Genomic DNA, 25425 nt, shown 5'->3' with positions numbered 1-25425 from the left:
GAAATGCCATCCCTTTCGCAAGAACCAAAAAAATTTAATTCTGTGGCAATACATCATCTCTATCCAATGAACTCATTCATAAGCAATCTTCCTGACATATCTTTCCCATGTATGCAGACTTAATAACGATGGTAATGGCTTACGCACCTGTCTGAAGTGAGCTGTGAATTAAATTTTCGTAAGTATCTATTGATTTTTCAACTCTGAAATTCACCCAGTGCATAAAAGAGCAATTTTTCACTCATTTAGTTGGATCAAGTGAATCAGCATGTCATAGTAACTGCTGATGGAAACAAGCACAAAATAGGATACAGTATATAATTATTCCCTTCCATCTTTTATGAGATTATTAAAATCACTCTGTGATTAAACCTATTACTCTCCGATGTAGCATATATTAATTCGTAAGGTGACTTGACTATATACTTTCAGAATTCTAAGTAACCAAGCAGGCATATAACATTTAAAAACCCGACCCTTTCTCTCTATTGTCGCTTACACATCATGAAAGGAAGAGGTTAGTTTGATATAGTCTGTGCTTATTTGTTTGTCTCCTCTCTTTTTTGCTGGAATTATGTACATATACTAATCATCTGTACTTTTAATAAGCATGCAATATGGTTAGGTTGTTGCACAGGTTGAGATAACAATAATTGACTTTCCTTGCTTTTGAAAGGACTGGACATTGGAGGTTACAGGTATGGATAAATATAATCATATTTAGAGAAAGAGCATTTGCATAAATACCAGGACTTGAGGGAAATGTCGAAAATCAGCATTATAAATCAGTTTGCTGATTACAGACAATGACATAAGCAAAAGTTGCAGCAATGCCAATAATATTGGCAAAAATGGGGCGAGTACCTTGGCAAATATGATGCAATTAAAGCAATATCGAAGGTCTTTGTAATTGATGCATAAATCTTCTGTACAACCAAAAATTTTAAATGCATATGAACTGGTAGTGTTATATTCACCTAAAGCTACATTTCAGTGAATGTAACACATTTCTTCTGTTCCATATTCAACTGGTTTTAGTGACCTAAATGTCATTTTTCCCACTTCTATCAATTTTAAATGCATCTTTTCATATTTTTCTGCATTATACAATCAAAACTTCAGTGAGAAATATCACCTGGTCTACATAATTTTAACATTAGCATATTACGTACAAAGTTGCCACTGGCATGACAATGAAAATTGTGAAAATTTACAATTCAGTTATGTTTGTTAATCAATGTGCTTCACTTTGGTAAGAGTTTTTCATCATGAACTCAGACTAAGAGATTGCGAATAGAAACAATGTTCTTACCTTGCCTGTGTGGTTGTTTGGCTTGGATCGTACTCAGAGGTAGAGTCAGGATCTTGCGTCTGGTAAAACTCAGATCCTAGAGAGGTAAATTTGCATTTAACTCATCAGAAAAGAGAGCAATATTTTCAGAATCAATGAAATATGTTGATGAAGCATATCTGATTAAGCTTTAAGTATATTAACAGTATGAGTAAAACATTTTATCTTATGTTATGATGAAATTAGAAGCCAGCCCTTCAATAATTTATAATTAAATAATACAAATACATAAGCATATATATTATATATATATATATATTATGTTATAGGCTGACAAAAAAATAAAGGATAAGTTGAAAAAATTCAATAACAATTTTCCCTAAAGCAGAGCTATAAAACATGATGAAAGTACATGTATATGTGTGTTTGTATATGTATATATGAAACATATGTCAGCCAAAATAAATTTAAAATATACATGCTGCATCCTGGAATAAAATTTGCTGGAAGCTTTTTTTTTTGAAGGACCTTGATTTGGCACATTTAAATATTTCCTCTCATTCATCACATTCACTCAGCTAATCCTTGTCGTAAAATACAGTGTATGCATTTAAAACATCTCAGTCTTTCATTATGTTGCACAATTATTTTAAATGGAAAGTGTTCTTAATTTAAGCATTGCAGCTTAATGCTGCATATTCTAGACTGTTATGTAAGACTGAAGAAGAGAAATGACCAGGTCAAAAATATCCATAATAACATGCTGTCGAGAAATTCGAAAAATAGGAAGAGTAAAATGAAATGTGAATCACTAGAAATGTCAAATATTTAAACAGATTTGAAAGAAAAAGGAAGCCATGAGAGAACATTCTCAAGTAAACTATGTCTATTAAACTGTGTTAGATAATACAAATATGAGTAAGGGCATGCAATTAATCAGGATTATAAACTTGAGGACACTTCTTAACAGAATAATTTGATAATTTACTTGAAGATTTCATTGGATATGATAACATTTAGATGCAAACTATCAAACAGCTTAGGGATTCTTCTCTGAAAACAACATCAAACTTCACATTTGGGAAGTTGAAAAATCTGTAACTCACAAATAAAATCACATAAGCGCTCGGAAGACTTGTCTATGTACTTCTTGAAGGCACAAAGAAGTAAACTCTCATCCATCATACCTGAGCATCAGGTTTCTAGGATTTCAAAGTAGAAGACATAAATTTCCAACACATAGATCAAGGCATGCCAACCAGTAAATAAATCTGAGGTAAACATATAGTATAGCAGAGAAAATTTTGAACTAATAAGAGAGAAAATATTTTAAGGAAAAGTCAAAAGTCTAAATAAACACGTCGAGATGTATGAGAAGAATAGAGCACTGTTCTTAGGGACTGACCCATTCTCTGACTCTGTGCTCGATGTGTTTGAAGGTCAAACCGCCAGTCATGCTCCCTGACATCACACTCCACATTATCGCTATCGTCATCTATGCTAATGTCATGGATGGGACGAGGAGGGCGACGCCGTGGGACGGCTGCTGTATCACATATGAATAGGCAAAGAAGATGTAGATTGGCATTAGTATCAGAGGGTGCATTAAGGAGGCTTGAAATAGTATGTAGCTACTTGATAGCATGTGGTCCATAAATGGGAATGGGAATGGAAGAGGTTGGGGCAAAATTCGACTTTCAACACAGCTGGATCAAATCCAAATCCGGGTGGGTTGAATTCCTAGACTGGGCATGTTGGTCTCAGGTAACTGCTTGCTCAAAGCCACAGCAATCAACCCTTCCAACAAAACATCATGTTATGAAACTCAATTGCACATTGCACCAGATCACAAAAGTGACTTCAGTGTATTACAATTATTTCTTTGCTTTCAAGTGGTATTGGCTTGAGCAAATGGTGACACATTCCATCAGCTTTATAATCAGACAACTAGTTGGAGATCATGGAGACAGACCTTTGGAGGAAAAGATGTAAACATGAATTCTAGATGTAATGACTGATGAGGAGGGAAAATGTTGGCTATAAAGTTGGCAAGAGAACACTATGGCTGCAGACATCTTTGCCAACACATAGTTTCATATTCCAATACATAGAGTATATAGTGCCACAAAATTATTTCACAAATCACTCTACAAGTATAGTTTGAATTTATAATGAAAATTTATGTGTATATAATCGAGTATTTGCTTATGTGTAGTATAGCCACACATTTTACTAAAAATGTCATGAATATTGTTATTATTTTGGCTACATCTTACCCTCAATAACAGCTACATTCTCCCCAGAATATTGCACAAATTATACAAAATGACTTAATAAATTAATTATATATGTGGTTATTTTTCACAGCAGTTAAATCCAAATACACTAAAAGTAACACATACTAATGAATCTTGAATGAAAAGTGAGCATTGAAAATGCCACAGCTTTCAATATGATTTCAGTGTTTGCAGCAAGGCATGGTCCAGCTTTAAACTTAAATTTACTGGTTAAGTTGAGCAATTTAACTTTGAGCATGAAATTCGTGGGTACTTTTGAAAAGAGAAAATACAAAAGTAAATACAGAGTATTATCAAGAAAAGTGTGAATAAATAAAGTTAATAAAGGATATTTGCCCAATTCATTCAGAAAATTCTATCTAGATGAATTATTTATGCAACAGTAGCCATGGTCATCATAATATGTTTTGTACTTATTTCAAGTCCCATTTCAAGAAATTAGCAGATTTGATTGAAGGTCTATTATGTCGTTCCTTAGGATGAATGATAATGGTTCTCAGGGGAGGGTAGGCAAAAGGGAGCATAACCTTTTTATGAAAGTAAGTATTTACTAAATTAAACGCATCAGTAGATCTTTCACATCATGCACGTATCATTCTCATTCCAAGCTGTTAGTAGGTGTTGTTCAACTATGATTAAAATTATATGAAATCACATCTGGCATATGATATTATGAATAGCAAACATTTAATAAAAATTTTGACACCATTCATTAGTTAGCAAACTAACTGCATGAGGAATGCTGGAAATATATTTGTAGGCTGAATATTTAACAAATTATTATTCTAACATACCTGAAACTTACAATTAGAGAAAAATTTCAAAAAAAATAATATTAAAAACCTGATTTAAAGGAAGGAAACTCAGATAAGTATATAAATTTCCCAATGTGCTCTCAACTAATAAACTTTTCTATTTTTTTATGGTAATTTTTTAGGAATAAAATTTCTTTATGTGCCAAAAAATTTCACCATCCAAACCCATTCTCACATTTCTGAATTTGCTTCAACAAATACATAAACTGTGGTGCTTTATGTTTTAATCCATATTTTAAGGCCAGTATAAACAATTGTTTAGAATTTATAATATATGTGGCATCATTTCTGCTTATGGCTATTGTTGAACTCTCCTTATTTTTAATAAATACTTTCAGATTTATCTTTTGGGCAACAAATTGAAATTTAATACTGCCTTCTTCGAATTCCATACCCAAACTCACAGTAATTTCAGTCAAATTCATGGCTCCTTAAGTACCAGGGCATAGAATTGAGTGGAAATTGACTTATTCATGGAAATGTATTCCCTTATAATGCTCAACTCTAAATGGAAAAGCTTCACTGCCATGTTTAAACTGATCCTACAAATCAGTAGTCATTTAGCTGCATGGAATCTGCTGGGTTAACATACTAATTTAAAAAAATGAGTCAACATTTATCACTAGATGTTGATGACTCTTTCCTTTCCCAATATAATAATGTAACTTCGGTCAAATAATGTTATGCACTTTTGAATTTCACATTTTTTCCCCATAGCTTCCATAAACTGACACCATTGCTGAGATAGCCCCCATGCAGCACCCAAGGTTATCACACTTTCCACTTGATGTATGGGTTAATGCTGTGTTCTTTCACCACATCCTATGGTTAAAACCTTTGAGGATTAAGAAAACATTGGTTTTATGGATAGTAGTTCAGGTATGTTGTTTTGTGCAGTTGATTCCAGGATAAAAAATTCCTTCATGGAGAAATTTGTGACAGAATCTACTTATTAAATATGAATACAGATTATAAGCTTTATAAAATTACTTAGTTTATAGCTATGTATAAGTATCTCCAAAAATAAGATTGCAGCTTTCTATTATAGAATTGTTTGTATTTATTGCCTGCTGTTCATGTACTAAACTTTGTTCTCGAGTGCATCAACATGGGCACATAAATTAATGCATGGTTGTTAATAGAAAATTTAATTAGCAGGAAACTGCAATCTTGTCTTTATATAGAACCACTTTGTGCATGATTTGCTTTAAGGTATTAGTATTTCACAATTGTTATACCAATTATTTAAATTAGTGATAATACATATATGAGCCGAGAAACTCTATTGTTTAATGAAAAATGGGACAAAATAGCATTGCATTAATGCAAAATTAATTATTGTAGCTTGGAGTATATTTCCTATGATTGATATTTTCGCAACTGCATTAATTTCAATGTTTTGTGCAGCTTAGTTAAGTTTAATGCACTTAGAAATATGTCATTACTTAGTCCAATGTTGTTATTCAATAAATATGCTGATCTTGAGAGGTAGGTACAAGGAAACTCACTGCATCCAAATCCACTGAGATATGAAATATCCACTTTGAGTAACATGTATTTTTGTGCAATTTTTTGGTGCAGTGCAGTTTTATGGCATCAAAAGTGCAACTAAGCTATTAGTGGTTACTTTCTATTTGTTTTACTCTTTAAATGTTAAATAGGAGGTACCTACTTTGATCCTTACATAAACTATGAGAGTACCAAATGTACCACTTCCAAAAATAGTTAACTATAATATGTTTTGTAATAAAATACTCCAAATACCAAAAATACAGGCAATATATGTGCATGGCTTATTGAATAGGTACCAAGGAAATAATTTTGTTCAAGTTTAGCAAAAATATTTGTGATACCTACTACTTTGCATGAAGAAAAATGACATTACAATTTAAACTAGTGGATAGTCAACCTCAAATTAAAACAGACTATAACTCCTACATTATTCCTTTTTATGTGCTATGCATGCACCAGAAACTTTTCAATGAAAAATCTTACTTACATATCTCTAATAATGTGTCAAGGCATGAGGATGATGAACGTAATTAATTCAGCATAAATATTGATTTGTGAGCCCTGTCCTTCAGATCAATTACTTCTATTCAAATTTCAATAAGTGAATAATGCAGAATTTTACTTTTAGCATGCATCTAATAATATATAAGTGCTAATTAGTACTTCACAAAATAAAGTTAAAGAAAAAATTAAGAAAATTCACTATGATTTTAAAAATATCAATTTATAACTATTTTCAAAGTCTTTACTTTTAAATTTCCCTGGAAAAGGTGATGGAGACATATGTATATTTACTGGAATTTGTGTTTGAAAACTGATTCATTGAAAACATTGGCACTTTCAGCATACACAACATTTATTGCATAGAAGTCACCTGAGTGGTCATGAATTAAAAATGTTCCTATCATTAAAATTAACTATCCAATTCTACTCTCGCATAAAAGATAAGCCATGCAGCACATAGCTTATTTAACATGAGAGGTCAATGAATCATGTTTTATTCAATGGCTTATGAATATTTTGGATGTATCATTAATTATGACGGTTTGATATTGCACATAAGTAAATTATGTGTTCAGGAAAATACTTATGAATGCAACATTTTTTATTGAATATGTGTAATTGGATCCTTCCTTTTATACTCTCCAATTTTTTCTTCAAATCATTGAGAGACTTAATACTTTTCTTTGCATTATCAGTTAGAAGTAGTAGTTTTAGGGGTGGTGATCGACAGCTGAGGTATTATTAGTTAATTGATATGGGAACCTCATGAGATACATACCCAGGTACCCATTTGTAGATACAAAGTTCTAAAAATTATGTTGAAGGACTGATATGAATAATGTCATGAAGTGACACGAAAAGTTTAATTAAATATTATCATGGTAATGTTCTTATTGTAATGTAAAATATAAGCAACGCAGATACATCATCATGTTAGCCAGCATAAGATGATGGAGGGGTGTAAAAATATTTTTTTTACAACAGAAGAATATAGAAGGCCTAATTCTGATTAGTACATTTTTATTAGTATATATATATATATATATATATATATATATATATATATATATATATATATATATATATATATATATATATATATATATATATATATATATATATATATATATATATATATAATCCATTAGACCATAAAAGTTATGCAACATTGAGCCTGGATGGAGGTTTGATGAGTGGGTGACCTCCATGCTTCTATTATGTCACTCATATCTCATCAAGCAGGCGGGAGGCAGCATGGTTTGTCACTATGGACCAAGATGTTTAAGAGCCCAGGGCACCTTTTGAAATTGCCCCCCCCCCCAACCCAAAGCAACAATCTAGCTATTTATACATTAAAATTTCAAAAATTAGCGGAGTATATTGCAATTTAAAGAAAAAATATTGTGTAAGTGGAAAAAATCCACTGTATATATAATTAGAATATTCTCAGCCTTACAGTCTGGCACACTGCTAAGATGCCTTTAAACAGTGCAGTGCCACGATTTCCTGCATTTAAAAATATGAGTAGGTTCCTGCATATTCTATTCTAAAAAATAATTGTGTTATTAGTGATAATATCAAGAATGCTTACTTTAAAGTCAAAGTGTTATTTTGACGTTAACATTGTATATAAACGTATGCATAGAAAGGACATATTTTCGCATGTAATAAAAATGAATGGGACTAAATTTGATTTTTAATTAAAAGTTAGAAATTATTTGACCCCAAGATGGATAAAATAACTCCTTGTAGACAAGGAATTAATTTTTGGATTAGGAAATGCATATATCGAATTGTGACAGTACCAGATTATAAATGTGACTGCTCTTTAAATATTTTGATGCAGAAACTTAACAGATGTTTTAAAATTTTTAGGTTGTCTAATTTGTACAGATAAACACGGATAATCCTTGAAAAAGGATATACATCCTTTAGAACTTCGGAAAAACTGCCATTCAAGGAAAATCCAAAATCGACCTCCATTATTTTAGATTTGCCATGATTGAAAACTATACTTTGTTCCTACATGAAAATATATTTGAACAACTTTCCCAAAAGCCCCTGTGCTTATGATGCACTTACAGAAATCACATCATAGGAAAAATAAACCCAGATAAAATAGTCAAAATGCCATCATAAATTTTGTTTTGCCTGAGAAATCAATAAACTACTACCAATAATAAGCAGCTGTTCCAGGCTTTTATTGCTGATGAAACAATTCATTTTGCTGGCAATCATGGAAGATATTGTTTTGTTAGTTTCAGTTGCAAATTAATGTGATGCTCAAATTTCATATTGAATTCAATCGGAAGCATGCATGCTTAGAAATAATGGCTGGATTTCTGCCTAGAGACTTCACGGCAAGTCACTGATTATATCTTCAAATAAATAGGCATGAGAAAAATGCCAGCACATGTTTGTATCATGTGGAAAACATTGCGTCCCCTGAGTTGGGCATGCTGAAGAAAAATAAGTTACTTCGGAGTTTGATGAATATTATTCAAAAAGTAAAGTTGGCTTGCTCTCAAGTTTGCTATGGAAGCCATATTGACCACCAACTAATATCTGACTTAATGCTAACTTATTAGTGTTTTCACAAAATTTGCAATGAGTTATCTTGCCAGCAAGGCCTATATGAAAATCACCATGGTACGTTTACATTTTCATGAAATTGCCTTAATTTTAATGATTAGTTCTTTACCTGTGACCAAAACCATTACTCAGATAACAACATCACCTGTTGTCAGGTTTGACCTACATTTTTTTGCCATCTATTTGGGATTATATGAACATGAAAGCAATATCCTGAAACATTGAAACCACAAGATTTTTTCCATTTGTAAATGAAGATCTAGCAATAATAGGATGGTATAACCATTTCAATTCAAATCAGCAGGCGATAGGATGCAACAATGATAGTTTTTTATGCCTTCAGAAGTTAATGAATGGAACAACAATAGTGCTACATTTGTGGAATACAATTTGTTAGTCGCTTGCTAGAGATATTGGATAAGTCTACCAGATAAGATGAAAGTGACATGAAAATTTGTTTTGATGGTGTACTTCAGGCTGTTATTCCCTTCGAAAGAAAACTAGTCACACAATCTGAGTGAATTTTCTAAAGTGTGAGAAGTAATAGTGTTGAATTTATCTTCCAATCTTATATTTAGATATCTAATTTTTAACAGGAATACCACTAAGATCATAAATTACTTTTAATTATTAAGGTGAATTTAATTACTGAGTTAGGTCTAAGAATATGTTGCCATTGCATTAATAAAATATATGGTATGGCAATAAAGTTTGCAGACTCCTATTTTTGTAAGATGTGATGTCTGGAGACAGTGGCACAGCAATTTTTAACATTTCACCCAGTCATGCAAATTTTTTTAGTTTTCTTGGCAATATTGTGTTGAGTATAGCTGTTTTTGCATGAGTGTGTTCTGCTATTGTAACTAAGGAAATTAATTGTGATTTTAAACACTAGCAAACTGTGATGAAATTTTTGGGGGGAATACTTTGAGAGCAATGCGTAAATATTTCTGCTTAAAAAAAATTAATTTTTAACAGCTTCAGTCTGTAAACTTTATTTTCATGCCTAGTAAATAAATTTATTTATTTTTGTTAATAATTATAAGATTCTTGATGCTTAGTTGGCTAATTTAACTCTGAAATCACTGATTGAGACTCATGATTCCCTAATCGAATCTCATCATTATGTATGCATAATTTTTTCTCATAACACCACTAATATTGATTTCTGAAATCGTTGGTGGAAAATAAGGTAATTATGATATCACTAAAGTATTATGTTTTCCATGAAAATGTTGTTTCTAATGATTTTTAATCCACCTTTATTCTCTGGAAAAAACAATGGCTAATGGAAAAGTAACTTTGTTTCCTAAGTTTAGTTAAGTTTTTCCTCTTGTGTTTCCTCTAATTTTCCTGTGCTTTCTTATTTGAAAAAATGAATATGATGTTAATAATAATGGTATAGTATGTTTTCTTTCAAATTTTTCAGAAAATGACATGCTTTTTTCATTAATTTTTAAGGTATTACCCCTCTATTAAAAAAATATCATTTATGAACAACATTCTACAAAACATAATTTATCAGTATGTAATTGAAATTTTTGTTCTTCAAATATTTGTCTCTGAGGTTCATTTCAAGCCTTAAACTTTTGGAATGGGTAATAGGCTTGGCAATCATCAATTTTAGATGACTGACTCACTGATACAAACTGATTGCCAAAATTTATTCATGTCATCTGCCATTGTTTGGGTACAGTAATAACATTATTCATTCTTATATAAGGAAAGCAGTAATTTTATGCTGGTGGCATTTCATGGCAGCCCCCTGTAAAAAGTTAATGTACATTTAAAGTTACTCAGAAATGTTATAATATATAAGCAAACAAAAAGTTATAACCTATCTACTTTCGATTAAATAGTCCATCCCAAAATTGTGTTAGATTTCATAAAAATCTTTCAATTTGGTTACTAAATTTAATTTCCTAAACCTCCTTGTGATAATGCAATAGTAATGCTGTTAACGCATGATAATCATAAGGCTGCTTGTATAAGGTTATGGTTACCAATACTAAGTGATCATTAAGGATTAGTCAGGAAAATAAATGGTTAAAAACACTACGAGTTGCAAAACACCTACTTCCAAAATTACTCTTGGGATAATAATGGCGAAATGGATGTATTTAAAACTGTCCTTCCTGAAGTGAAATCAATGTGATAGTAGACTAGTTAAAAGACTATAGTAGTTATAAGTAGATAGTATACTATAGTAAGTTACATGATCCGAAAAAGGAAACTACAAGTTTTACTAAAATTTATTAATTTAGGAAATTAATGGTACTCTTTTCAAAGAAAATTGCTATTTTTGATTTGGGCACTACCTAATATTTGAGGCGTAAAATTATTGTGGTCCATGATCATATTGAGGAAATTCTTTGAACTGATTGATATATAGAACATTAATTAACCTATTCTAAGGAAACAATACTCCATATTAATGAGAAACTATATATACCAAACAGTATCTCATTGATGGAAAGTTACTTTAAGTGTTGGTATTAGTGTTGATTTTTAGCTTGCTTAAATTGTTTTTAAATGCTCTTACTTTTATTTTTACAAGATCAGCTTTATTTTTATCATTTAGTGGTGGCATTAGTATTATTGCATCTTTTTTTAATAATCACATTAAAACTAGGTGGGCATTTGAAAAAAAATATAATCTAATGAAAAAAATTGTTTTATAAATATTCATAAATGATCACTTTAATTAATTCTTGTCTTCACCTTAATCTCCATCTAGGGATAAAAGAATCATTATAATTTTGCTGAACAATAGAAATTAAACAATAACAAGTAAAAAGTTGGAAATCAGGAAACATATTCCAACATACACACTCACACTGATATTTAAAAAAAATAAAAAAGGCAGGCAAAATTACTCGTAGGAAAACTGAGCATAGAATATCTACAATTAAATGCTCATGGCTAAGTTCTTAATGGGGGTTGAGACACTTTTTACTTACCATAAAATTACACAGAAAAAATACTAACAGATTACTTTTAAAAAATCATAAAAACTGGAAAAACTCAAAAGCTGGGGAAAAATACTAACACTAGTGAATAGCTACCAAAAGGGCTTCCTGAATGGCAAAAAACTGCATACTTTCTAGCATTTCATCAAATAAAAATCTCAAAGAAAAAAATATGTTAATCAGTGACTACAGTATTCGAGTTGGATTGTAGTGATACATTTTCCTTGTGCTTATTTTAAATAAAATTAATAAATTAGGTAATTAATAGATCTGAAATAAGAAATAATATTATACCAAACACATAAATAATTCACAGTCTATGAAAACTGTAGAACCATAACTTGGATTGAGTGTCATGAGCATAGCAAGACATGTATACATTTAGCTCAGTGATGCAAAAATAATCATGTCTGGTGTACTTAAGGGAGGAAAGAAGATGTATAAGATTTATAGTAATCATAAATAAAAGTGCTAAATTATTCATTCACATAATAAATATTTGCATGCTGCACATAGAAAAGCCAAAGCAGCTAAACTGAAAGCCGTGATGACACAAATATGCAAAGCAACAAAGAGAGCAAATCATTTCCTTTTAACTCAAGATCATAACTGTGACACTAATTATCCTCACAGTGTTGCAGAGACCTCAGCTACTTGCCGTTATTACGTTAATGTTAGCACCTTTGGATCCAGATTCGAAATATCTGTGTAGAGCACAAACATTGATGAAAAACCTTATTGATTAACTGGAATGAAAAGAAGCATCAAAGCGTGGGGTAGTTTTAACTTTTTAGAATCTCAATATTAAGTCTCTTCCTGACAATTCCTTGAATCTGTGCATCCTTTCTTGTTCATCACTTTTGTACACTTCCATATTTCCTTTTGTGGCTTGTAATTCTAATGAAATAATGTAACCATTGATGAGGCCCTAGGAGAGAGAAGTATAGATTAAAAATGTCAAAGATACTTATGATGGGATACATTGGCAATGTAATTTAGATGATTTTTGTAAGAACCATGGAATATGTGCGGTTAAGTGGTGTGTGTGTACATATGAGCCTTTAGCATACACATACGGAACACACAACTTTATTCTCGCACAGTGTCTACAGGAATTGGATGAAACCATTTAAGCTTGGAAAGAAGAGGAAGCTACACGTGGAAATGTGGCACCATTCTGAAGGACAGTTGAAAGCTATAGTAGGCAACATAAGGGAAGAAGATTCACATTCCATATCTTTTCAGTAGCAATATTTCATCAGTAGTAAAAATTAAGAGAAAGAACCATCATCTACATAATAATAATCATTCACTCTCTCAAACAAGCACACTCACATTCAGACACTACCCGATAAATAAATAATAGTGCTACAATCACATTCACACATAAACGCATTTAAGTGTGCCAATCCCTACTCAGCTTGATTAATGATCACATCAATACTACAACAAATAGCAAACTTGTGCACTGCTTGCACTTAAAGACTTATTAAGAATCCTCTTCATTACTGCCAACGGCTCACGAGGGAAGCTTGTTTCATTACATATATGGATGTACATGTATATATATATGCACACACCAGATGCATACATAAATACACATACGCACACACATATATCTGTAAGTATATATGCCAAGCATTCAAAAAAAAAAGAAAAGTACACAAACAGAATAACTGAACAGGACATTCCATAAACGACACACGGAGAGTGAGGAGAAAAGAAAATCTTTTTTGCTGAATTATTAACCTCGCATTGTTGTGGAATATGTTGCTGGTGCATCCTCCTGGGTCATGCGTTCCGCTCCTCCTGTCTCTCCTGAGCAGAATAGAGGGGAAAGAGAGAGAAAGAGAGAGAAAAGAGAAAGTGTGACTATTAGTAATTTAGACAATGCCCATCACATGGCCAAGATAATCACCATACACACAAGCGCGCGCACACACACACATACCCTATCATTTGCTCTTACTACTTTTTGAAATTTAATGGATTTTCAAGGCAAGGAGGGAAAATGCTGGATAACCGAGGAATCATTTGTTCTCTCTACATGAAAGCAGTCAATCAGTTATTTTGTAAATAAAAAGGTATCGATTTAACCCATTAAAGTATTTACTAGTTACAATCAAAGCTCAATCATCATTGGTGGCAAATGAATTTTAATAGTTAAAAGTTAGCTAATGATTGTTTGTTTGATTTGCTGTGAGATGATGTTACTCAATATTATGGGCCACTATTCAACAAAAATAGTGTTGCATATTTTATTAATTACTTATTCCCAGTGCAAAGCATCAAATTTATTTTCACAAAAACTATAATTTGTTCAGATTGTCCATGCAATACATGCACCAATAAAATTAAACACCAAGTCCTTGAAAGAACTGGTGAAAAAGTGATAAATAAAAAATAAAATAATAAAAATAATGTATAATAAATACTTGTCCCCCTCAATGAAATACTGAAAATAAAATTGAAATAAAAGTTAGGGCATACAGGTATGATACATAAATGTCACTAAGAGAATTGCAAACCAAATTAAAAACAAACCAACATATGAAAATAAAAAATAATAACCATACATCCAAGTCAACCAAACAACAACAGAAATACCAACACAAAACAATAACAGGAGAAAGTGAAGTGGGTGTTTGATGTTACGATGATGGAAATGAGTGGCCCTCTACCTGCTAAATAGGAAGTTATTCCTGGCCGGGATAGAGAGTAAGAGTCAGAAGGTTCCTGGGAAGAAGGCGGGCCTGGGGCTAGAGGAGAGGATTTAAATGGGAGTTCATGTCCAATGGTCGTGTGAGTTACTACTGTCTTCTGTGTCATGCGAGGGCAGTCAGCAGTTAAAGGTGAATCATCTCCCTTGACTGTTAGTTTCTTTATTACCTCATCAGAACTGTGATGTGTGGAATGTGTCACAAGAGTGGATGCACTTCTGCCACTATCAGTTTGTCGAGAAGTTTCCCCTTCTTTTGCTGATTTCGTCAAAACTGTCTCATCCAGACCTGCTAAATCCTCAGGTCCAAGAACAAATCTCTTTTGCACTACTCTTGTAACGTGAACATTGCCATATTCATCAGTCTCTTCAGATTCATGCTCTTCTTTCCCTGGTGCAAACTGCTGAACATAGGACCTCAGCTGTGATTCTGCATCAGGGCCAGTGAACTTAACATGTTGAATTGTTGGGGGAAGCCTTACTGATCGATGAACAATATGAGAAAAACCAGAAGCTTCTCCTTCCTCTCCTGTTACTGGCTCAATTACTTCAGTCACATATGCAGTGCCACCTCCCTTAACATCAGTTACAAAGCCCATGGCACTCTCTTCACCCATAAGTGAATCACCTTCCCCTGTAAAGTGTGAACCATCTCCCTCATACCTATCATCAAAAAGTACAGATGACAGGGTACTAGAAGCCCCATATGATGGTGATTGAGGTCCTCGTGAAACTAATGATGCTGCTGCAGCAGCTAGTGCTTCAGGATCTAGTGTGTCCGTGCTGGATACCATTGTGGCTGAACCACCACTAGTAAAACTTGAGGACATGACAGAATCGGTTTCATATTGATAAGTGGCATGTGTTGCAGTGGAACTGCTAGGTTCAAGGGAGTCTGTGCTACATACCATCGGATCTTGCTGTATCTCATCTGGAGGATCACTGCCTCGGAGAGGCCGACCCCCCATTGGTGCAACCATTCCCATGCCACCACTGTCTTCCCTTCCTGAAGAGCTCAAGTCCCCTTCCCTTCCACTTGAGCTACTATGATCATGTATCGGGAGACTCCTACCTATGCCACCTACATGGCTTGATGCCTCTTCCTCAATAGAATCTGCACTTGTTGTCATTACATCCTTACAGTCATCTCCTAGTTGAGATTTTAACAAATTCTGATCTAACTCTAATGAATCTGTACTTGCTACCATGTTACTTGCAGCTACAGCTTGAAATTCAATGGAATCTGCACTTGTTGTCATTGTATCACCAGAACGTGTGGTTCTAAGATCTAAAGAGTCAGTGGAGGTCTGAAGTGGATCTGGATGCCTAACAGGTCCTCTGTCAGATATAACAGTTTTAGGTTCAATGGAATCTGTACTACCCTGCATCAAATCATCTGCCATTGCAACAGCATCACTTTCCATCAAGGAATCCTCATCATCATAGTCTTCTATTCGACGTTCCTTGAGTGATTCCATATCAAATTGTGTCGTAGTTGAATGTGCAGATCCAGCACTAATAGTCCGTGATGCCACTGCATGATGAGCATGAGGAGCTACAGTGGCAGTTGCTAAAGAAGCTGCTGCAGCTGCTGCTACTTCTGCCACATGGGGTAAGAAATGATCCTGACCTTCTTGGTCATTATCTTGATCAGAGTACTGTGAATACAAAGCCTCCGCTTCTAAATCAGGGACGACAGCTTCAGAGTATTCAGAGATGCTTGACCTCATTTGCTGTTGGAAAGTGCTAGGTTGTTTCATTTGACTAGATGCTACATCCACTTTTGACTTTGCCCCTCTTTCCTTTAGAGAAGATTGAGCTTCAGTTAAAGCACCAGCTTTGCTTTTGGCTGAACCCATTCCTTTGGCATGCTTTCTTTCAAAAACGGATGTTTCTTTTTCAAACTTTTCAACATTTGACTGAGCTTGACGAATTATTTCATCAATTTCAAACATTCTTTTTTCGTAATCATCAGAGTCAGAGTTATTTCCAGGAGCATCGTCTGCATGGCCTCCTCCAGTTTCACTGATTGTTTCACAAGATTCTGATTCTGACACCTGGCTCTCATGTCCTTCCTCAATTTCAGATAGCAAGGCAGCCTCTTCTTGCCGTACGCGTGTCTCAATTTTTGCTGCTTCTATACATGCTGATTCTAGGCGTTCAAACTCTTGAAGTGAACTTAATGAAATATCATCTCCATGACCATTTCGACCAGATGGTATTTTTCGTCCGGCAACGCCATTTAGAGAATCCTGTGAACCTAATGATGTTCTTCTAGGATCAGAACCAGTACTCCCAACACTTCCAGCACTGCCTGAAGTCACTATTTCTCTTTCTAGCCTTTCAAACTCCTGCAATGATGACATTGATATGTCATCATGCTCACCACTTCGTGTGAAAAACTTCTTTCCTGCCAATACATCATATTCTGGTGTTGAACTCAGTGACTCTTTGCAGCTTCCTAAACTTCCAACTTTACTACTACTAGCAGTTCCATCATTTTGTTCCTCCTCCTCTCGCCTCTCTTCAATATCTTCCAATGGACCACCTCTTTCAAAATCCATTTCATAACCATATCCAGGAACTCCAGGAATTATTCCCACAGAAGCAGAAGACATTAGTTCACCTTGAAACTGCATTTCTATCCACTTCTTTCCAGCTTCTACTTCTCGGTCATATTCTGCCTCAACCTCAACCCCATATCCACCAGGAGCACCAGATCGTTCGAAAGACATTTGATAGTCATATCTAGCAGTGGGATCGCCTTCTGAAAAATCATGCTGAACTCCTGCCCCAGCGGAATCAGAAAACTCTTCCCTCAATGCAGTGTCAGGATCAAATTGATAAGCACTCTCTGTTGATTGGTCGGCAGGGTAATATTTAATTTGAGTCATTCGGATTGATGGAGGAGGTGGAGAGGAGACCAAAAGGTCATCTCCTTCATCTTCATCATCATCCCTTCCAGAGGTATCTTGAAGAAATTGCAACTCTTCAGAAGCCTCATTGGCAACTTCTTCCACGTAAACATATGCATCAGGTGTATCCATGGGGGGAAGCTCAGACTTCTCGATCATTTCAAATGAATCACTGGTTGGGGACCCAGGGAAGGATGTGGTAGAGGAAATTTCCTGAACCTCATGCAGAATAGCTTTCCCTTTTCGTCTTGTGCATTCCCCGTCCGACCTACCTGGCACGGGGACAGCAACAATGGATGCCACTGATGAAGTCAACTCCTCTGGTTCCTCAGGTTCCTCGAAGATGGCATCGCCATCCGCTTCTCCAAGGACATACTCCTGACCTTGGTCTGTGTCGGTGTTTTCAGAGGATCTTTCAGAGGCATGGCTGGAGACAGAAGCAGGGGTTTGTGGTGTGGATGTTTTACCAACTAAATCAGCATCGTCTGTCACATCTGCTGATTCTGATATTGCCCTTGATGTTTCAGGATACGTAAATTCATCAAAATCTTTATCTTTTGGAGTCATGTGTTCTGTCACAGTTATGTCAGGTATGTCAGATGCTACTACAGCTGCCATTACTTTTGAAATGGGTTTGGTCTGAGTGTCAATCATCTTTTCAGGTGCTTCTTCCTCAGATTCTAAAATGGTGGCTGGGAGGGAGGCTGGTAATGTTGGGGTTACCCGAGGGACCATTTGGAAAGCAGCCTCTGCTTCTGCCATATCATCTTCCTCAGGAGTCATGACTGATGGGTATGCATGAGTTGGAGAAGTAGGTGACATGGGTCTGGCAGATACTTTATCTAAAGTTTTAGTTAACTCAGTGCGAGATTCATGCTCATCTTTACGATCAGACATGGCTGAGATATTTTTAAGGGAAGAGGGTGATGAAGCATACTCTCCATTGAGTTCCGCAATACTTGTTTGAGTTTCAGATGAAACTTCTTCATCTCTCTCTTTGATATCAGAATCATCTGGAGGCTCCGGGGACTTTGGTCTTTCAATGGGGTCTTCAATTTCATCTTTGTTTTCATCTTCTTCCTCAAGCAAGTCTTTCCCACTGCCATCAGAAAACTGTTTAAGAAGTTCAGTTAGTTCTGAGTCTGGTCTGTCATCTGAAAACCCCATTTCAGAAGAAAAGGGGCGTTGGCCCTCTGAATCTGATTTGCTGACTAATGATTCTGCTGTGGATTGTGGCCGGCTTTCCACGAGTTCCTTCAGTTCTACTTCATGGTCTTCTTCTTCTCCCATTTCAAATGATGGCCCTGCTAATGATGATGTCCTTGTGCCTGGCTCATGATGGTCTGTTTTAGTTGTTAAAATTCTTCCTTCTCTTAAGTCACGATGAAATCCTTGGTCTGCTTCTGTATGATATGATTCATCTGTTTCAAAAATGTCATCATGTTCAGTTTCCATCCGTTCTTTTTCCTGAAGTGGTTTACCACCAGTTTGGGTCACTTCCCCTGTAGCACTGGTACTTTCTTGACGACATTTTTCACTTTCAGCTACTTCTGTTTTTACTTTCCCTGCCTCAGATGTTGACTTTTTGGGTGCAGGATGTATTTCTTTGCTCCTTCCTCGTATTGGTCTTGGGATCATTGATGGAACAAAACTTGTGCTCTTTTCCCTTCGATGGCCTAATTCTCTTGGTGTTTTCTTTTTGCTTTCCTCAAAGTCATCATATTCAGGAGTGTACTCAACCTCTGTAGGTCCATTTCTTTCTTTGAAGTCATTTCTCTGAGCTGCACTATCCACTCCTTTAGCTTCTTCAGTTTCACTTTCTGCTTGAGTATCATCTGCTTGGCTCTCACCTGTACCAGAATGAATTTCAGCAGATGTAGTTGCCTCATACACTACGCTGTGAACTTCTGATGTCACCTGTGTGCATACACTCTGCACTCCCATTTCATTTTCTACAGATGATGTCGTTATTGTTACTGATGAGGGTGTACCTCTTATGGGACAACCAGTAGATGTTCCAGATTCTGCTGTTTCTTTTTCTGCGGTTATAGAAACTGTTCTATCTTCTGGCAGTGATTTAAATCCTGAAGCACCTTCAGTATCTTCCATACTAAGGTGTTCTGAGGCCATGGATGATGTTAGACCACTAAGCTGCTCTGAAGTAATTGATGCATCCATTTTGTCAGAATCTGTGGTAGTGTGTGATGCATCACCAATGCTGGAATGTTTTCGAACTTCTACAACAGTACCAATGGAAGATGCTAATGACACACTACTAGGAGTCTGACCTTCACTCAAACTAAATGCTGACTCAGCCGCTGGTAGAAGAGTTGTCGATACAATTGCTTCTGACTGGCTCTCTGTAATAATTGGCTTTAGTTCTGGGTGGAATGTCATCTCAATTGAGCGCTTCATACGAGATCTACTATCAACAAAATCTCCACTGATTGAAAACCTAGAATCATCAACCTCCTCATGCTCTGGAAGCTCTGCTTCATCATCAGGTTCAGATACTTCACCAGGATACTCGGCTACCTCTGACTCACTAATTAATTCAAAAGGACTAGGGGGACATTCTGCTACAGGAGCTTCTGCTCCCCCGCACCCACTACCCTCATCATCCTCCAATGATAATGAATCATGACCCTGCAGTAAACCTTCAATTCTGGAATCACTTGTTTTTGGTGGTTCTCCTTTGATGACATGAACAGGTATATCAGTATCATAAGGCTCTACAACTTTTCTTTCCTTTCCTGAGGACAATGAAACTGCTCCAGCAGTTGCCTCTTCTTCATCCATAGCTAAACTGGTGGTACCTGCCATTCCCTCCATATCTCGCTCAAGTTCCAATGCTGAAGGAACTAGTGTCTCAGAGGCTTCACTAGAAACTTCTACACTAGCAAGATGTCCAGAACTCTCTGAATCCAGGGATTTCATCGATTCTCGAGATGAGAGGGAACTTACTGCAGTTCTATAATCCTGGGATGTAGTTGTCCCACCTGATCGACCTGAGTAATCACCTGATGCACTGAGTGCTGTTTCATACTCAGAGGATCCAGCTGTCCCATGGCCTAATCCCAATCCACTACCAATTCCAATAAGACCTTCAAAGTCTGATGAGCATGGGCGGCTAAAAGTCCTGCCACTGTCAGATGTTTGCTCAAATGATTGGTAATGACTTTCACCAGAACTGGACCAACCCTCCATATCTGCAACTGATCGCCTCTCTGCACCTTTAATTATGCCTCCCGATCCAGAAGACTCTGCATCAGATCGCCTTTCTGGGCGACTTCTTCTAAGTACTACTGTAGTTTCACTGCCATCAGGGCGCTCTAGACGGACTGTTTCGCTATCACCGAGCATTCCAATAAAACGTTTACCAGCTATTGATGATGATGATGAAGATTCTTCAAGTTTTGGCGGTGACTTAATTGCACCCCAACCTTCATCCTCACTAGAAGTTCTTCCAGCCAACTCCTCATCCAGAGCTTTTTTATCTTTAAAAGTGATTGTTTGACCAGTTTTCACTTTGGCTTCATCTTCACTTGAAGTCAACTCACCAGTCAATATTGAAGTAACATCTGCCTGAGTGGATGATATTAATTCTTCTACTTGATCTTTTATGTCCTCCATGCCAAGAGTTTTTTCAGTCACCATTTTAGAAGTATCTTCGAAAAATACTTCTTCTCTCATTGGCATTCCTACATCAGACAGATGCTCCATCTCAACCTTGAACTGACGTTTCTTATCCTCATAATCTTTCCTGAATTCACGACTCAAATCTTTACTCGGTGATGTACTGCCATCCATTTGCACTACATGTTGCTCTGACAGAGTCATTGTTTTTGAACTCTCTTTTACTATGCGATCTTCCATTGTTTCTTTCACCATTGTTTGCCTGATTGTTTGTTCTGACTTAATGGTGACCAAACCTTCTTTATCTTCTTTGATTATAGATTTTTCCTGTTCAGTCAAAAATTCTTCTGCCTCTTCCGTGTGTGAGACTTTCTGTGATTTGATCATTTTAACTTCTTCCACCACCTTTTTCTTCATCCCATCCACCTCATCCTCAGTCTCCTTCTTGGCCTCTTCTTTCTGCATCTTTGCTAAGTTCTCTTCAACATGGTCCCTCTCCACGGTGGTTTTGTCATATGAAGTACTTTCTGGTAGGATTACCTCTTCCTTTGTGACACTTGATGTATGCCTCACATCTTCCCCTCCAATAAACATTGCTTCCACACAGCTCATGCCAATAGTTTTTCCTTCTTCTGCCACATGCTGTTCCTTTGCTGATCTTTCCCATGATTTACTCTGTTCAGCTGTCAAATCTTTGTGTGACTTTATTTGCTTCTTGGCAATTTTCTCAACTTCATCCCCAAGCAACTTTCTCTCTTCCCCAGTTACTTCCTTGACACTTGCTTTCATAGTTTCCTTCTGCTCAAGCTGAACTTGTGCTTTAATTGGCATTCCATCTGAAGTGTATTCCGCCACACCAGCAGAATCCTCATGCAAGGATTCCTCTATGCTATCTTCAAATTTACTTTCAGTTTTCTGAAAATCCAAAAGTTTAAATTCAAACTCTGAAGGTGACTTCTTTTTGCTGGTAAGTTCCTCTTCACCATGCGTTTTATCATCATCTTTCCTTTTCTTGTGCTCCTCCAATAATTCCTCTTGGGCAGCTTCAAGAGATTCCCTCACCTCTGCGAGTGTCTTTTTCACAACTTCCACTCCCTCTTTCTCCATTGAGGCCAAATCCTCCTCATCTTCTTCTTTTGTTGCCACCATGGCAGCCTGAAGCCTTTCCACAGGGGATAAGTCAGCCTCTGCACCACTACTTCGTAAATCTTCATCTGTAATCTCAAGACTAGATGCTGTGTCACCTCTAGTTATGCGTCGAATTTGCTCCTTATGATGCTTGTCAAGCACAGATTGCATGAGCTGAGCCTGACTTGGGTCATCAAATTCTTCATGCTTTTCTGATGTCTGTTTGCTTCTCTCCCCAGCGGTTGGCAAAGGCTCCTTTTCCTCATGAGTGGTCCATATTTCCTTTGTTTGTTCAACACTAGAGATTCCGAGTGAAGGAATAGAGAAAGGTACTGCAGTTACACGGGCTTCTCTTTCTTCAGTGGTTTCTTGCGCTGCTAAATCTGTTCTCTCTGCCACTTTCTCTTCAATATCATCAACAACTTCTTCAGCAATTTTTCTAGCTTCTTCCTGTGTCAACTCAGGCAGCTTTATTTGCATCCCAATTGACTCAACCTCCTCAGCTTCATATATTGGCAATATTTTTGCACATTTTAAATCTTCTTCTTCCTCCTCCTTTTCAATTATGACTTGCTTTTCAATTGGAATGTCGGTAGCAATTTCTACTGTCATTGTTTCACTTGATTCTTGCACTGGTACTTCCCAAACTGTATCAGGAAGTTGTTGTTGGGAAAGGCATACGTCTTTTTTCTTTCCATCATCAGTTGATGGCTTGTCTCCCACTTCTGCATAAGCTATAACTTTGTGTGGCTTCTTTTCAATGCCATCTTCCTCATGTAACGACAAATCGCATGCATCACCAGACATTTTCATTTTATCTCCTTTTTCCAGCCCATCATCATCTGTCACTTCATCTCCAATTCTTTCTTCAACCTCTCCTTCTCGTTCAAATTCTTCCATATCCTCCTCAATCTCTCTTTCCTTTTCTGTTCCCTCAATTTCACTCTTATCTACATGAACTTCAAGTGAATCAGATGGCCTGGAAATGACTTCGGTCTTATATTGTAACATTTCTGCTACACGACTACTCAATATATCTTTGGATTCAATTATTTCAATGTCATCCTCTGTTTCCTTTAATATTTCCTTTTCCTGATCATGGGATAGTGAATCATCATCTACTTTCACTTCATCTTTTTCGCGAAATTCTTCAGCATCAGCTTGTATTTTTGTTTCCGATGAAATATCAGTCTCTGAGATCAGCCTTGATGTTGACATTGAAGTGGCAGCATCTTCTATAATTTCAGAGACAGGTCCCTCAGACATATCCATTTCAGAAACAGTGAAAGCATTATCTTCAACACTTTTTGACATTTCTTCCTCTGATGGAGGTGCAGATAAGTATTTCTCAGCTCTTTCAACCTCTCCCTTCTCTTGTATTTCCTCATGTACCCCAGAGGCCTGACTGATAGAACTTTCTATTTCAGATGACTTCGCATCATCTACAAATCCCTCATATTTCTTTTGTTTCAAATCCATCTTTTCAGATTCCCCAGAGAATGATCTATCTTTTATTTTGGGTGCAAATTCAACTGATGTAGTGTGAACATGTGATGTTTCTACGGAGGGTTGCGTCTGTACAATTTTTTTCTCAAATGCACCAATTATACCCTTTACTGATATTTCTTCGGAGGCAAATGCTTCCTCTTCATATGGAAGACTTTCTGTTTCTTGAGTTGGGGTATCCTCTTTCACCTCCAAAACTGACTCTGCAACTACTTCCCGGAGTGGTTGCACCAAACCAAAACTTACATGTGAGATTGGTTGTCCTTCTGATGCACGACGTAGCTGGGCAATGGGCTTTGCAGGTATTTGGCTATCTAAACTTGCCTCCTGATGAAATATTGCTTTGTGCTCGGGTGATGGCTCCTCTTCTGGTTGAGTCATTAGCTGTTCAACCGCCATCTCTTTCTTTATTTGTGCCTCAAAAAACTGTTTCTTTGCCTTGACACCTCCACCGAAACCTGTAGTGGCTGGAGGAACTATAGATTCAGTTGGTAGAGAAGCTGACCTCTCATATATCCGCCTTGGAGCAACAGAAGGAATTTGGGAGGGTAGAGGTGTATGCTCATCAGCCTTTTCATGGGGCGAAATACATGTAGGACTTATTGGCCGCACAGCATCAGTTGTGTCAATTGTTTCAACTCCTACAAATGCACCATTATCAAATGCCATTGGGACCCCCCCACGCTTTGCTAAATATTCTGCTTCAGAGTCACTGCTTTCAGCCTGACTATCTCGGGATAATGATTTGGCTGCAACTGATGCAGCTGTGACAGAACTTTCGGGAGGCAATGATGGGGGGATAGTGCTATCTTTCAAAGTAGGAACTGTATCTAAATCGACCTCTTGATCTGAAACATCTGATCCAGTGAAAGTTGACTGACCAGCATCGGCAAACAAACGCATTCGGATGGTGGAATCACTCTGGGTGCCTGTTTCTGTATCACTTTCAACAATTTCTGGTGTTGCAGAGATGGAATCTGCCGGTTTTGTCGTGACTACAGTGGTGGTGACAGTAGTGGACACCATTGACCGAGGTCTGGGTACAGGAGTCACCACAGGAGATGAACCTGGTGACTCATGAGATGCAGAAGATTTCAGGACTCTTTTAACTATAACAACTTCTTTACCTACTTCAGCACCTTGTTTCCCTCCCTGAGTTGTCATCTGCTCCCAGAATTTCTTTCTATCAGAATAACTTTGAATGGTTTCCTCCACTACATCTCCACTTTCAGAATCTGGCTGCTGTAGTTTCACCTCTGATTGAGAATCAGTCTGTGTGGTTTGTCTAGTCAATGAAATGTCAACGTGATCATCTGACTGGGATTGGGGATCAATTGGGGTTGGTGTAGGATGTGATTTTGAGGTCAGGAGGATTTTGGAGCCAGCGGCAGGTGAGTAGTGGGAGAAGCCCTGGACCACCGAGGTCTCCTTTATCCGTTCCATGTGATCCCCATCTGTTAGTAGTCTGCTCTCTAGAATTAGAGAGCAACTCTGTGAGATTGAGAATGCAGCAGTTCAATGCAAAAAGGCTTGGCATGAGT

At 36.4% G+C, this 25425-nt stretch overlaps 1 protein-coding gene across 1 annotated transcript in view; it reads right to left on the bottom strand.

The window, feature by feature from the left end:
• LOC139686745 (serine-rich adhesin for platelets-like) overlaps positions 1 to 25425 on the bottom strand; it is a 112778-nt gene that overhangs the window by 4241 nt on the left and 83112 nt on the right. Inside the window, exons 5-8 of the mRNA XM_071583776.1 lie at positions 17887 to 25356; positions 13730 to 13798; positions 2697 to 2837; positions 1313 to 1388 (exon numbers count right to left, since the gene is read on the bottom strand). Coding sequence (XP_071439877.1) covers positions 1313 to 1388; positions 2697 to 2837; positions 13730 to 13798; positions 17887 to 25356 — 7756 coding nt within the window. The remainder of the gene's footprint in view (positions 1 to 1312; positions 1389 to 2696; positions 2838 to 13729; positions 13799 to 17886; positions 25357 to 25425) is intronic.

The sequence above is a fragment of the Hetaerina americana genome, unplaced genomic scaffold (genome assembly GCF_022747635.1).
Source record: "Hetaerina americana unplaced genomic scaffold, ioHetAmer1.1.p SCAF_15, whole genome shotgun sequence".
NCBI classification, from domain to species: Eukaryota; Metazoa; Arthropoda; class Insecta; order Odonata; family Calopterygidae; genus Hetaerina; species Hetaerina americana.
Note: the sequence above shows the minus strand (reverse complement) of the source record. Positions and strands in the feature narration are given on the sequence as shown.